The 16,340-nt window shown below is 41.3% G+C and overlaps 1 protein-coding gene across 11 annotated transcripts in view; it reads left to right on the top strand.

Annotated features, from left to right (window-relative positions):
- Positions 1-459: 459 nt before the first annotated feature.
- The window catches only part of tjp1a (tight junction protein 1a), a 101,478-nt gene continuing 85,597 nt past the window's right edge, over positions 460-16,340 (top strand). For 7 of the 11 annotated variants that reach the window (XM_086174591.1, XM_086174588.1, XM_086174590.1 and 4 more), the window contains exon 1: positions 461-662. In XM_086174591.1, coding sequence (XP_086030717.1) covers positions 571-662 — 92 coding nt within the window. In that variant the 5' untranslated portion in view covers positions 461-570. Of the gene's footprint in view, positions 663-16,340 lie in introns of all 11 variants that reach the window. The other 4 variants (XM_086174589.1, XM_086174599.1, XM_086174593.1 and 1 more) reach the window with 1 other exon arrangement.

Below are 16,340 nucleotides of genomic sequence, written 5' to 3'. Positions count from 1 at the left end.
TCCGACCCCGCCTCGCAGACGCTCCGGTGCCGCCGTATTCCATCGCTGCTCCTTGACTCTAAATGCTCCCCACGGACTGAGAGAAAATACCGAGTGGGAGGAGAAATTAGCCTCCTCGAGGCGAATCATAACAATGACCAGGTCCTGACCGAAACTGAATGGATTAGCCCATCTATTCTGAGCTCTAATGAGATTAAAGAGTCAGCACAGACATGGATCGCGGCGGCACGGTACCGTGCGTTTAGATTCCTCGGGGAACAGTTTCGCGGGGAATGTCGTTTTTGGTGCCGAAGATGCCACGGACGCCCGGAGACAACTGCCCACTTTTGGATGCACGATCACCTGTGCTGCTTTTGGGGAGCGCGGATTCTTGGAAGTAGTGGTGGTTTTAGGGTGTAGTAGTTGAAGCAGCAACAGCGGCGGCGGCAGCAATAGTAGTAGGAGTAGTAGTAGTAGTAGTAGTGGTAGTAATAGTAGTAGTAGTAGTAGTAGTGGTAGTAGTAGCAGGTGGTGGTGGTTATAGTAGTAGCTGTAGTAGTGTAGTTGTTGAGGAAGTAACAGGCGCTCAACATGAAGTACCAAAAATACATCACGGTGATGCAGATGGCTATGGGAGTGACAGCCTCCAACAAAGACTGCCTCCCCACTAAGAGACAGCTATGGTGAGTACCTATACCGTGAAGATGTGGTTTTTGATGGTTGTATCTCGTGTGTTAAAGGGATATCGAGTGAAAAGAAAGCAAACAAAGACTTCACATTCATCTTCTCCACAGTGCTTTCACGGAAGGTCCCCTCCCCCTCTCCTGTTTGTATGAAGGTGATGCTGAGTTGACGGAAGTCGGCCGTCTCCATGTCTTTCTGTCTCCCGCTGTCCCATACTAACCCCGGCCGTCCTTGAACGCGGGCGCCTTATCCGTGGAGATCGAGGCTCCATGTGCAGCCTTGCGTGTTGCTCTTTGCATGTTCCAGGGCGCTGTCCTCCTTTGCCGAGCAGCGTTTCGCTCATTTCTGTTGTGCGCCGCTCGGGAGGATGAGTTACACATGCACCGGTCTGTTGGGTGAACAATACCGAGTAGGTGTTCTCACAAACGAGCTGACAAAACAAAACAGATCGTAGTCTGACGCTCTGCGCGCTAATTTAAGTTGTTTGGATTTCACCTGTTCCAGCCCTGGTTATTTCTTACATCCTCTGTGGTGTTACTCATTTATCGATTCATTTGATAATATATCGACCTGTTTTTTTTCAGTCACCACATTAATTTTCTGTCATTTCAGTCTCACAGTGGGTTACTATCGCTTGCTCTTGAAACATGAGAGTGTTCATTTTACCATTTTCTTTCAAATCTCTCTTTGTTTATTTCTTGGAAGAGGGGGTGGGGTGGGTGGGGTGGAGGTGGGGGCGGGCGGGCGGAAAAATGCACCAATGAATGGAGAAAACAGATTGCATGCATGCAATGGGCCAAGAGGGTTTCTGACAGGTATTAAATTCAAAATGATTATGAAATGACGTGAATCAAACGGTTTTTGAGGGTTTTTTTGTGGAACGGTGTTCGTTGCCTCATTTCAGTGACAGCAAAAAGCAGAATCTCAGTATAGTCCACTGGCATGTGGTGGCTCTCTTATTTATACTGTAAGGCACATTATGGTGGGGTGGGGTTTCCTTCGCTACCATTGGTTTGATTATTGGTTGTAATGCTATACCATAGACACAATTTTCTATTTAATTTCACAGTAATATATCTGTCATTCCATTTCCAGGAAAAGGAAAACAGGTAAATGAAAGAACATAAGGCAAGATGGCCATAAAGACCGTCAAGGCATCCATATCAAGTTGTCCTGGTTTAAGATATTAATCAAATACAAATCTATACGACTGCTTGGAATCATTTCATTTTGTTACATATTAGCTACATTTTGAGAGACCAAGAAAAAGCTTATGACAGGGTGCCAAGAGAGGAACTCTGGTATTATGTGAGGAAATCTGGTGTGGCAGAAAAGTATGTTAGACTGGTGCAGGACATGTATGCTAGCTGTGAGACAGTGGTGAGGTGTACTCTAGGGGTAACAGAGAAGTTCAAGGTGAAGGTGGGGCTCCATCAGGGATCAGCTTTGAGCCCCATCATGTTTGCAGTGGTGATGAACAGGCTGATGAGGTTAGAATCTCTATGGACCATGATGTTTTCAGATGACATTGTGATCTGCAGTGAGAGCAGACAACAGGTTGAGGCAAATCTAGAGAAGTGAAGGTATGCACTGGAGAGGAGAGGAACAGTTAGGCTACAGGGAGAGAAGATCAAGAAGTTGGAGAATTTCAGGTACTTTGGGTCAACAGTCCAGCGCAACGGAGAGTGTGGAAAAGAAGTGAAGAGATGGGTTCAAGCAGGTTGGAATGGTGTGGAGAAAAGTGTCAGGGGTACTATGTGATAGAAGACTATCGGCCAGAATGAAAGGAAAGGTGTACAAGACAGTGGTGTGACCGGCGATGCTGTATGGACTAGAAACTGTTACAATGACCAAAAGACAGGAGGCAGAGCTAGAGGTCGCAGAGATGAAAATGCTAAGGCTCTCTTTAGGAGTGACCAGGATGGATAGGATCAGGAATGAGTCTATCAGAGGAACAGCACATGTTAGATGTTTTGGAGAGAAGGTCAGAGAAGCCAGACTGAGATTGTTCGGTCATGTACAGAGGAGGGATAGTGAATATATTGGTAGACGGTTGCTGGAATTGGAGCTGCCAGGCAGGAGGTCTTGAGGAGAAGATTTATGGATGTAGTGAGAGAGGATATGAAGGTAGTTGGTGTGAGAGAGGAGGATACAGAGAATAGAGTTAGATGGAGTAGGTTGATTTGCTGTGCCAAGGGAAAAGCCAAAAGGAGAAGAAGAAGAAGAAGATTAGCTACACTTTGAGAGGAGAGCAAAGAGCTTAAAGCCAGTTCCTGGAAGTGCAGCAATTGAAATTTGAGGACTGTGTGGTATCTTCCTGTTCCAAGCCTTTTTATAGTAAATCATTCATTATGCAAGTGTTGTCAGTGCATCTTTATACATATCTATTGAATGCTTGCTTGTCTGTGAAGACTTCACTTGTTTGTTGGTTTTGAAGTTTCTAAAATTTTATTCGCACCAACAATATTTGGTTTGAGAATCAGAGCCCAACTAATACCAGATTTCTAGAGATCAAACAGATATTTGGTAGCAGACACTCAGAGGTTTGTAAATAGGTTGAGGTTGTGCTGCAGTTGATCTTGATTTATGAAATTTGCACCTTTACATGGAAATCGGATTGATGTAAAATTCTGATGTTGGATTGAAAACCAGAGAAGCAGAATCAATGTCAAAAGGGATTTCAACAACATTTTGCACTCGCACATTCATAAAAGGGTTGTTTTTTGGTTAGCTAACTGCAAAACTTGAAACAGGCACCACAATGTTGTCATTCATCTCAGATGTAACTAAACACCTGGCAGTGCACACACTGAAGACACATCTTGCATATTATTAGATTATTGTTATCCGATAAAAGATAAGTTTATTAGTAGGACACTCAGGAAACAATTATTTGTATTTTGTACAGATTTTTAATCCTCTTGAGGAATTATGTGATTGAGGCCATTATTACATTTACCTAATATATGCTCTAAAGACAGGCAAATTCTTCCATTATCTTTACTGCTCACCCTTTGCACAGAGTTTGGGGGTTTAGATAACAACCAATATCTTGGACTGGTTAGTGTTCGTTGAAATTGCCACATATAGACATACATACAGTACATGCATACAGTATTTTCACTGAAGTCCCAGCTGACCACCAGAATCAAAATTCTTGCTGGGAGGAAGTCCCAGCCACTGGACCACTGTGCTACTGATGGCATTTTTGTATGTTGAAATCAAGCATTGTTTTTTAATTTTTATTTTTTCAATACAAAATCAGTGTCCTGCCAATAGCTGTAGAGGTTTTCATGCATTGTCATACGCTATAAATTTCTTTATTAGGCTCTCCCTATATAGGTCATGTAACTGTTGTCAGTTGTGATGCCAAAGAAACAGTGGTGACTTGGTTTTGGCACTTCTGCCATTAAGAGAGGCGCGGCGGTCTGTCTGTGGCCATCACATCATGGTGGGGGGAAGGGGAACAGCCATTAAAACAGGATTACTGTATTGCCTCTGACAGCCACTTTAATGAAGGGAAGCTGATATACTGTGAGCCTTCTCAGTACGTGTTTCATGGACTTACCCTTGACATCTACTTGCATGCTATGTTTTTTTTTTTATTAGGATTGATTTTGCAGCGCAGGTTACCATTTGCAAAAGTTAATATATAATTGTGAAGATGAGACAGAGGAACACTTGGAGAAATGGTTGGATTTCATTTTGGGGAATTCACAATCCGTCCTTATAGCAATATAGGGAAACATTCCATGTCACATGTGACTAGAGCACTAAAAGTGTTACTTATGGGATAATAGCCGTTTAACTGAGCACAGAGTCAAAAACTGGAAAGTGATGGATGTCCTAATATTAGTTTGAGAAATTCAACTTTTATTTGCAGGTTTTGTCCCCTTAAAATACACAGCATTAAACCATTAAAAGAAATTCAGAACTCTGCTTTTAGGTGAGAGGGTGACTACTTTTGCTCGTTAGTAATGGTAAATATGGAGAAACACTTTAGAAGTGTTGGTTATAATGAGATTTTATCCTCAAAACTGCAAAAACGTGAGAATTTAGATTGGATCACTTCTGGTTTCTTTTGATAATAATAAACCAGTATTTTATGGTATGTTTCATCATTGAACTAAACAGATCCGTGGAGGTTCTCAGCCATCCAGGTCATGGTGAATGCTTGTCAAAATCTTCTTGTCTTGGCAACTGGACTTGAATCTCTTCACTTGAAGATGTTTCACCCCTTATCAGTTCAGAGAAGCCCCAGATGAAGCTTCTTGGATGAGGGGTGAAACGTCTTCAAATGAAGAAATTCAAGTTCAGTTATCAAGACAAGATTTCAACAAGATTGAACTAAACAATACTTGGTCCCTCATCAAAAATCTTTTACACATCATTAATCATGTTCGACATAATTATTGCCTGTGCAATAAATATGTGAAATTATTAATTAAAAGCTGTTATATCACTGCATTACAAATACATGTCCATCCACCCCACTGTCCCTCATCTGAGGTTGGGTTGCGGGTGTAGCAGCCTTAGCAGAGAGGCCCAAACTTCCCTCTCATCTTGTCTCTGTTCAACTCTTTTGGTAAAATTCTCCGGCGTCACCTTGCCATCCGAGAGACAGAGTCCCGAGAGCGTGTCCTGGGTTTTTCCTGGTGAGGCTTCCTGGTAAGACCAGGGAGGTAATTAGCCAGCAGGGGAATTTCCACCTGCAGTCCTTTTGTTCTTAATGGATTTATAATCTCAAAATTTGGAATATTAAACGTCATGCTGATGTTGTTTTTTGTTTATTTTAAGCAGGGAAGCCGGAAAACAAATACAGATGGGCAGTCCATTGCAAGTGGTCATTGACGCCAAAAAAATTAGCAATATGATGTTTGAAAAGGGGTGGAAGGAAGTTTAATTCCTGTCCTCTTTTCACAACTCAACATCATTTTCATATTCTTAGCTTTCTCCTCCCACTTAGCAATCCGTTGATTCATGGTTTGATATACTATATCCATTTTCTAATAATAATACATCTCCTTTTTATAAAATATCTGAAACACAAAAAAACCCTCAAAATAAATCTCCCTTCCATTTATCACTAAAAATATCAGTTTAACAAAAGTGTAAGCATGCAGCTGTGCAGAATAAGTATTGAAAGTTGCAGATCAGTTTATATGGAAGCAGATACATGTTCATTTTTTTACATGTTCAGCATTGTTAGTCATGATATATAGTACTTGAATTATGGTATAAAATTACTTTACTACTAATAATTAACAATTAGTTGAGATATTTCATGACATATGGCTAATTTAATACAGGAGCAGGATTTGGCATACAAATGTTTTTCCAGCAAAATCTGATCACTGACATCAGTCTTATACACCGGGTGCCGCTTCATTTTAGAATAATATACTCGTCTATATATGAAGACTGCACTGTAGTGAAAAAAATTACCTGGACCTTGTGTCTCCGTGCATGTGTCATGGTTCTAAAAGTCGGACCCACACGCCAACAAAGGACTCTGAACCAGAACAGAGAGGTGCTTACTTCGAGTCCAGCTGCAGATGAACAGTTACGCGAAAGCAGGTGAGGGAAAGAACAGGAGTTCACGTAGGGGGATGCATGCATCTGCAAGGAAGAGGCAAGGTCAATCCCAGGAGGCCAGGCAGGATGATGCTGGGTTGTGGTGTTAGCAGAACACTGGTAACAGGCGAACACACGGGTGTTGTTACAGGCATCGGGATGACTCCGATGGACTGCTGGGCTCCAGCATCCAAACTTTTCTGAGAGAAGCCTGGTCAGGGTACAGGCGTCCAAGCGGAAGGTGCCGGCAAACACCGAAGAGAGAAGTCGGTCGGGGGGCCGGGCAGCCGGGCGTAGAGGCACTGGCATACACTGATGAGAGAAGCCCAGTCAGGGGTCGGGTGGCCAAGCAAGGCATCGGTATTCATGTACAAAGAGGCCCAGCAGGGAACAGGCAGCCTGGCGAGAGGCGGGGGCATACTTTGATGAGAGAAGCCCACTGAGGGGAGGAGGAGGGTGGGCAGCTGGGTCGAAGGTAATGGCATATACCGAGGAGAGAAGGAAGGAGGAGGGATGCGGCCGCCGATCTGTGGTCTGTGGTCCACGTATGTAGGGAACAAGTGAGGATACATATGGACTTGACTGAAAGGGGGTTTGCACTCCACTCTCCCATCAGTGAGGTGTAGGGAAAACAAGCGAAGATACATGGGGACCAGCCTGACAGGGGTTCACACTCCGGTCTCCGGTCTGTGGCCTCCGGAGGCATCTGGAAATCAAGCAAGGACACATGGGGACGTACCTCACGATGGTTCACACTCCGGTCTCCAGTCAGTGGATGTGCCCGGAACAGGGGAGGATACAGAGGGATCAGGAACTTCACGTTACACCTGCATTGTCTGCATTTTAACTGAACTGTGTCCAGAATACGTAGAGTATTATTCAGTCTTTTGTGTTCAAATAAAATTAACACTCATATTATGTTAAGGGTCAATTTGACCCATTGGGTCAATGGGTGAAATGGGTCAAATTGACCCTTAACATAATAAGAGAGTTAACATAATATGAGGGATAAGAAAAGAAAAATACCCTTAGTGTGTTTCCATGGCATCAAAATATGGAATTTTAATTTGCCACAAAAGTGGAATGGACACATGACATAAATTAACAACTGTATCTGAATTAATTTCAAAAGATCCCTTATCAAGTGATTATTTGGACCGACAATAGATCATTTTTACACCATGTATTGTAGTATCCCCTGACAAGAAGTCATGGTTCAGAAGGTTTTGACAACGAAAGTTACAAGTTCAGGTTAAAGCAAAAGATAAAACAAACAAACAAAAACTGACATTACTACCCATAGTTAAAGATAATTCAAAATAATGAGCCTGACGATGTATCTTCGAAGCAGCCACAGCTCCTCCTTTACATGTAAGTATGTTGTGTGCCACATGTCTGGTCTACTCCCCTCCAAAGAGACAGCTCTGCCTGGTGTTCTCAGTCCCCCTGCTTAATGATGCATAAAGTCAGCATCCTCTCTTCTCCCACTAACACACACATGCATGCATACAAGCAAAGGGGGAGCAAGAGATGCTGTCTCATTTGCCTTTCCACATATCCTTCCTCCAAGTCCTTTAGAAGACAGTACACATAGCACACACAACTCACGAACTTCTCTCACATCCCCTCCAGTCATTCCAGTCATGGAGGTCATGATGTATAATCTCATAAATACTGACAATGCTGGCCATTACTTACTGAATTTTGGGGCGTGACTCAAGGGTGGACTTATCATGAAAATGTTATTTCACTGAAAAGCTTGCAGAAGTGTTTTTTTTCTCCTTTTTTTATGTACCTTCCTTTAAAGGAGGAACAACCATCCATCCATTATTTACCACTTTTCCTGTCGCGGGGATTGTGGAGCCTATCCCAGCTGTCATTAGGCAAGTGGCAGAGCACACCTTGGACAGGTCGCCAGTCGATGGCAGGGCCACCTTTTGAAACAGACAGCTGTTCATTCACACATCTTTGCATGTTTTTGGACTGCTTGAGGAAACTTGAGAACGTGGAGGACACCCGCGCAAATACGGGGTGAACATGAAAACTCCACACAGCAAGGCTCCCCACGGGGAGCCTTTGAAAGGAGCAACAACTTAAATAAAGGAAATAAGACTGGTGCAGGACATATGCTGTAGGGGTAACATAGAAGTTCAAGGTGGAGGTGGGACTCCATCACGGATCAGTTCTGAGCCCCCTCTTGTTTGCAGTGGTGCTGGACAGGCTGACAGATGAGGTTAGACAGGAATCTACATGGACCATGATGTTTGCAGATGACATTGTGATGTGTAGTGAGAGCAGAGAACAGGTTGAGGAAAATCTAGAGAGCTGGAGGTATGCACTGGAGAAGAGAGGAATGAAAGTTTGTCGCAGCAAGACAGAGTATATGTGTGTGAATGAGAGGAACTCAGGTGGAACGGTGAGGCTACAGGAAGTGGAGATCAAGAAGTTGGAGGATTTCAGGTACTGTACTTCGGGTCAAAAGTCCAGAGCAACGGAGAGTGTGGAAAAGAGGTGAAGAGATGGGTTCAAGCAGGTTGGAATGGGTGGAGAAAAGTGTCAGGGGATATCAAGGTCCGGATGTATATATATATATATATATATATATATATATATATATATATATATATATATATATATATATATATATAAATGTAGCTGTTTTCGTTTGAACTAAACCGGGCTATGATAGGCAATAATTTTTTTTGTAGCCAAGTTAGTTTACACCATCATATGACTCGGCATGCAGGCCTAAGAAGTACGAAGTAAATTGTAGTGCTAAGTGGGCAGAGTTCTGGATAATGACAGACGGTTGAGTCAACGAAATGGTGACTTTCATTGTAAATCGTATACACAAACATAATCGTCTAGTGGGACTGGTAAAACAAATGTTTATTTAATATATATCAAATAAACATTTTAGAAATATATTAAGGATTTTGTAAACGTTTCAGCAGGACAACTCTGATGCAACCTTTGAGCTATGATAAAGGAGAATCTTGATGGTGAGAAAAATTATGATCATGATGGTATGATGTATGATGAAACAGGCTAAAGCAGCATAATAGTATCACAGGAAGTGTCAGTCCCATGAATCAATGAGTGAAAAAACGGAAGTATAGAAACATAATATCACATCGATTTTATGATAGTTAAAAGTAGAAATAAGGAAAGAACAATCTCCTGTATTATTTTTTATAGAGAATATTGCCTTACTTGATCTTGACAGGTTTTTAATCGTCACCTAACACAATTTGAATAAATCAAAACTGATCATACATTTAACAGTATAGTCCATACACCATCCTCCTCAGAAATGTAAAGTATATTCATATGTGTATATATATATATATATATATTCATATTCACATGTTCATATATATTATCTAAATTCGAGAATTTAGATTTATATATCTTTATAAATCTAATCCTCAGTAAGTGGTTGAGTGACCATATTCATATTTAATTACAGGTCAAGACTGCTCAAGTCCTTGAAAGATCTTTATAAAGTCTTTGGTTTTGATCTCAAATCTTGAAATCGTGACCTTGAAAACTCATCAGTTCGTAAATCAGAATATGCAAGGGTTTACACACATGCTGTTGTGGCGTCTGTGTGTGTGTGTGTGTGTGTGTGTGTGTGTGTGCGTGTGCGTGTGTGTGTTTGTGTGTGCGTCCATGTCTGTTTTTCTGTCCATTAGGAACTTGCATGCTCTTACTTTGGCAGAACGGTTGTAATCTCCTCTCAGATGATTTATGCCACTAAAGGCAACAGATTACACAGGGTTTACCAACCCCTGGCTCTTGCCTTATCCGACCCACTCTCCAAACACCCCTAAGGGAGTACATCTGCACAGATTTTTCAGGTGTCTGTGTTTTTTTTTATTTTGAATGGCAGTTATCGGTTAGCCCATTCAAACTGATTCAAACTGTCTGTAACTGAGGACTGAAAAAAAAACATCTTTTACTGGCAAGTTAATCTGAAAATGATGTGTTCTCCTTTTCATTGCTGTCATTGGGCTAGAGGCAGAGTACACTCTGGACCAGTTGCCAGTCTCTCGCAGGGCCAATTACAGAGAAAAACAACCACTCGCTCTCTCATACAAATTGGCAATGTTCGATTTTTTTCTTTAAACCTTCTGCATGTTTTTGGACTGTTGGAGAAATGTAATTTTGAGTAATGTAATGTTTTACTTTATTTTGTCAAATTATTTTGTTTATTTGATAGTCTCCCTGCTGATAAGACTAGGGCCCGGCAGTTGGAGTTGGCAAGTATCAATCGTTGTTGTTGTACCATGTAACTTAATTTAATTTAATTTGAATTGCCATTGTTGGCTCTTGTCTACTTCTGTTGCTTCCTTTTTGAGTTTTATCCAGTTGGTTGCTTCTGGTCTAAAACCATCGTGGTCTATCAAACAACGTGCAAGTTGAATTTCAAACTTATTTTCTTTTTGCCCTTTCCCTTCAGGGGTCTCCTCAGGGAATCATCTGCCTCCACTTAATTATTTTGCATTCTCTTCTCTCACATTCGCACATTAAAACTTTCTCCTTGTGCTATCGCCACAACACTTTTCTTGCTTATTGCCAATATAACTGCATTTCGTTACTTTGTATCCTTACATGTGTAATGACAATAAAGTTGAATCTAATCTAATCTAATTACTGTATTTTTTTGTTTGATTTCAGTAGATTCTATTTATTTATTTTTTGTTTAATATTACTCCTCTTTCATTTTTGACGATAAAGGACTTTGAACATGAAATCTCCTCTGGTCTCCCTCAAGGACTCCTACCTGGCAGTTCCAACCTCAGCTTCCTTCTATCCAATATTCGCACAACATCCCTTATTTTACCATCGTCTTGTACATCTTTCCTTTCACTGTAGTGGATACACATTACACCTGTCTTATCTACAGCAGGTCCAATCTGTTTGCACACTTCTCCTCACTTCTTTTCCCCACTGTTGCTTTGCAAAGTTGATCCTAGGTACTTTAAATCCTCCACGTTCTTTTTGTCTCCTTCCTTCAATCTCACCAATTCACCTGGGTATCTCTTATTCACAGTTATTTTATCTTGCTGGACCTTACCTTCATTCATTTTGTAGGGCATACCTCCACCTCTATATGTTCTTCCAATGACTCCCTGCTCTCAGTACAGATCACACTGCCATCTACAAATATCACAATCCATGGATATTCCTGTCTCACCTCATCTGTCAGCCTGTCCATCGCCAAACAAGAAGGAGCTCAGGGCTGATCCTTGACGCGGCCTCATTTCACGCTTACACTCATTTCATACCTACATTACACCTAAGCACTGTCTTATAGCTATCATACATGTCCTACACACCTACATACTTCCCTGCCACTCCAGACTTTCTTATATAATAGCATAGTTCCCCACTCTCTGCCCATTCATATCCTTTTTTATTGGTCCACAAAGAAATACTGCAGCTCCCCTGACCATCTCTGTATTTTTATATCAACATTCTCAAAGCAAATGCTGGATCTGCAGCACTCTGTGTTGGCATAAAACCATATTGCTCTCATATTGCATACTACTCTCGCTCTGAGAGTACACATGAGAATGTCTAGGAATGACCGAGACAAGAGTTTACTGCCACTTCTCTTGGACACTTCCATACCCGTATAGGACGTATCATGACCGACTGCCTTTCCACTCTTCTTCACTTCACCTTTACAAATCTCTGCTAATTGGTGGTTCATGGTAGTCACCTCTTCTACCCTTTGCTTTTTCTTATTTTCCTCATTCATCAGCTCTTCAAAGTACTCTTTCCACATTCCAATCAATCTTCTGGCATCTGTCAATGTATTTCTCTAGCTCTCCTATTTCTTTCTCACCCTAACCTACTGCATGTTCTTCCCATCTCTATTGTTCTGCTTCACCTACATCCTCTATATATCCTCTGTATACCCTATGTTTGGTCTTCACCACAGCTACCTTCATCATCTGCTGCATCTCCTTGCACTCCTCTGTTGAGTCCTGTCAGTGTTCTACCTCTTCTTAGCTAACCTCTTTTTCTGTATACCCTCCTACACTTATGCATTTTGCCACCAAGTCTCCTTATCTATTTTCCTTCCAGACTACACACCAAGTACTCTCCTAGCTCTCTCTCTGATCACTGGCTGAGTAGCTGCACTTTTCCAGTCATGTGGAAGCTTTACCTGTCCACCATTTCTCTACTCCTCCCTGAACAACATACAACACTGCTCTGCCTTTGGCTACACTCTGACCGATCACTACTTTGCAGTCACTGATCTCCTTCGGATTAGATTGTCTTTACAAGAAATAGTCCACATGTGTGCTCCTACCTGCAATCTTCTGTTGTCCTATATTGCTGCTTCTTCTGGAAGAAAGCATTGAGTGTAGGAGGCTATATTTGCCACAGAGCGCAGCACCACACACCGTATTCAGAACTCAAGATTTTGCCACCAGGGTGAGACAAATTAATCTAGACTAAGATGAAACCATGGTCTCTTTTGATGTAAGAACACCATCAATGTACTTTTTAGATGTAATCCTACATTGGACGCAGTCAAAGAAATGAGGGAACGACTACTAAACAACAACACCCTGGCCAACAGAACCAAATTACAATGGACCGCATCTTTGCCCCACTGGACATGTGACTACGAACCACATATTTCCATTACAACTGCAGTTTCTACAGACAGAAACATGGATGTGTCATGGTCTCACCCATATCGCCACATGGTGGTGAACCTATTCTTGGAGGAGGTGGAAAGCAGGCCACTTGCCTCCTTCAGGGGTACTCTGCCATTCCACTGGTTAAGATGTGGATGGCACATGCGTTAAATGAAGACGCTAGAGGTGGACGCTTTCATGGCACACCTGAACATGATTGACACCCACATCAAATTCACCAGGGAGAATGTCACTGGTGACAAATTGCCTTCTTCAAAAAGGTCAGTACATCTTCAACAGGACACAAGCTATTAGCTAAAAGATCCACTGGTGACCAATGCACACTGATCAACACTTGCTGTTTAACTCTCACCATCCTATTGAACACAAACTAGAGGTATTAAGAAATCTCTATCATTGGGCTAAAAAAACTGACAACTGCTGAAGGTAAAGACACAGAGATCCAATAATGGGAAAGCCCTTAAATCTTGTAACTACCCTGATTAAGCCTTTGCTCAAACAGAACGGAAGGAAGACAAACAAACACAAGGACATTGTCATACCAAGTATTGCTACTACTTATGAAGAATTCAGAAGGGTTTTCAACACACACCATTACTGGAACACTTAAAACACCACAATAGCACAAGGCAAAGACTGGTGTCCCTGGAGGACAGAACATGCAGGCACAAGATTGAAAATGTGGTGTATGCTGTCAAATGTGAGGGTTGTGATGACCTCTATTTTGAAGAGCTTAAACAAATGGCCACATTCTGGCCAGAAAAGAAAGATGGTTTGAGAAAGGAGTCAAAGAAGCTGTATTTGTCTAACTAGAGAGGCTGCCACTGAAAAGAGGGGTGGTCTTTGATGTAATCTTTCACCCACGTACAACACTGTGCTGAGGTCTGTCCCACAACAGAGCAGCACACATACATACACAGACCAAATCCATCTGCAGCCTGCAAACCATCCATAGAGGCCCCTGGCAACTAATGCATGAGCCTCTGCCAAAGTGATTGAAAAGGTTTCTTTTCAGTCCACACATTAGCCGTACAATTGCTTAATCGGATTCAAACTCGGGTGAGTACCCCGAAATCTGTACTGTACTGTTGTTCCCCAAAAGACACACCCACACGCAACAAGTGGGGCATAACGGATAACAACACTGAGCATCAAGCCTTCAGTTTCTAGCTTCAGACTCATCACTGACACTGTTTTCACCTCCTGAATGTTCCTAACAAACTCCCCCTTCAACATAACTCCTACTCCAATTCCCTTCCCATCATTACAATTAATAGAATAGCTTACATCCTGCTCCTATGCGCCTAAGCTCCTAGCCTTCCTAACATTCCACCAGGTCTCCTGCACACACACAGTATACGGGTATCCACCTTTCGCAGCTGCATTATATCTACCAACCATCTAGCTTTTCCTTTCATAGTTTCAACTCTAAATTCTAAATTACCCTCTTGCTTTTTCTATTTTCCCCTTGCCGATGGACTTCCCTCCCTCTTCTCCTTCTTTAACCCATCGTAGCCCAATTTCCAGTGGTACTGAGCAAGTTACCAGCAATGGTGGCGGAACAATTTCATTGTACAGGGAAAAAAATGTCCAGGCTATACAAATGACACAAATGACTTAATTATTAATCCTGGCCTCGATCAGTCCTATATAAAGTCTTGGATTTGATTGACATATTTAGTTTGATATATTTTTTACACCAGATTCCCTTCCTGTCACAATCCTCTGCATTTATCAGTTTTTTTGGACTGGCACAAGGTGGGTGAATACTAGCCTGTCCCCCCCTTGTGTCTGAATTGCCCCCTTAAGGCTGGATTACAGTTTGAAGCTCAAAGATGCTATTAATATTGGAATATAGTACAAGTAGTAACTTGATATTGCTTACTTTAACTATCAGTTTATTCCCCAGAAAGTCATCAGGAAATGTTGTTTAAATGGCAATGTCTTACTCAGATTCTGAATTGTTTTAAAGAAATTGATAATATGGTATTGTCTTAATTTGAACTCTCAGTGGTCATTTGTTTGTGCTGTAGCATACAACAATTATAAAGCACTGAGACCTGGCTTGTTGGCCTATCTCTTCTAGACACCAGGCCTGGATTCCAGCAGGCCTGACTGAAGATTAAGTGATGGTTAGTTTAAGAACACAGTGGTAATAGAGACTGTGTAAAAACTTATTTTCTTCAGCCAGAGACAGACATAGAGCAGCAATGACTTTTAGAACCTGTGAGTCACACGTTCTTGACCTCTGGTGACTCACGACTGTCACGATGGCTCACATTTATGACAGGGATGGATGACAAGATGGAAAACTTCACTGCTGTCACCCATATAGAGCAGGGCACAGCAGAGGAGATCCACTTTTGACAATTTATATGTTTCTTTCCCCCTTCTTAGTGAAGTTATGTTTTGCCAGATGTATTAATGGCATACCTTCAATTTTATTGCTATTAAACAAGAGCATAACAATTTTGCCTTAAAATGTTTACTTGTTTAAAACTGCAAGACTAATTAGAAAGTCTAAAGGTTATGGCCATTAACTAAAATGTGCCTTAAGTGTTTGCAAACATTTTTTGAGTTAGTGTACCCCTTTACTTTCAAGAAAACATCGGCTTAATGCAGTTCGGACTTCAATATCAAATAGACGTTAAAAATTCAGATGTTCTAATTTTAGATTCAACAGTGATTTGGTCTACAATTTCCTTTTTCATATATTACAATTAATGTTTCTAAAGCTGTTCTGGTGGCTAGCCAGTGTATCTTCTCACCAGCCCAGCACATCATGCTATTTGAAATGTTTTGATGTAGAGATCAGTACTGTATGTATTGATGTCTTTCAAATAGTGAAAGGGTTTGAGCTGTTCACATCACCCTTCTCTATGCTGGGGTTAAATGTCACTGTAGTCCTACCATGTTGGATATATGCCATATGCCTAATCTTATCCATCTGTCTGGTGTAATCAAAGACTGATTTGGTCCCAATTTTTGGTTCCTGGGTTGCTTTCATTTCAATAACAGACTTGAATCAGTTTCCATAGATTTCTCATTTCTAGGATGGCCAAAGCTGGAGGATTGACAGTTGTGCTTGATTGTCACCTTAAATCCCATACCTGAGGCGTACTTTAGGAGGAATTCATTAAATTTGTCTCAAAAGAAATGATACAAATACAGAAAATGGATTTTGTACTGAAATCTCAAAGCCATAATGATCATAACAGCACAATTGGTACATTTCACTCATGGAGATTAAACAGTGCCATGGTAATATTCTATAAGCTCAAGCTGATACGTTAACTTCTCTGAACCATAAATGTGTAGACATCGGTTTTCTTGCCATTATGGGTAAAACGCTAATTCTAATACTCGAGACTTTTTATGATGGTTCCTGTAAACAAGAACTTAATATTACTCATTATTCTCTTT

This window comes from Fistularia commersonii, chromosome 27, assembly GCF_037954325.1.
Source record: "Fistularia commersonii isolate RoL2024-O1a breed Wild chromosome 27, RoL_Fcom_v1.0, whole genome shotgun sequence".
NCBI classification, from domain to species: domain Eukaryota; kingdom Metazoa; phylum Chordata; class Actinopteri; order Syngnathiformes; family Fistulariidae; genus Fistularia; species Fistularia commersonii.
This window is presented reverse-complemented; position numbering and strand designations above follow the sequence as displayed.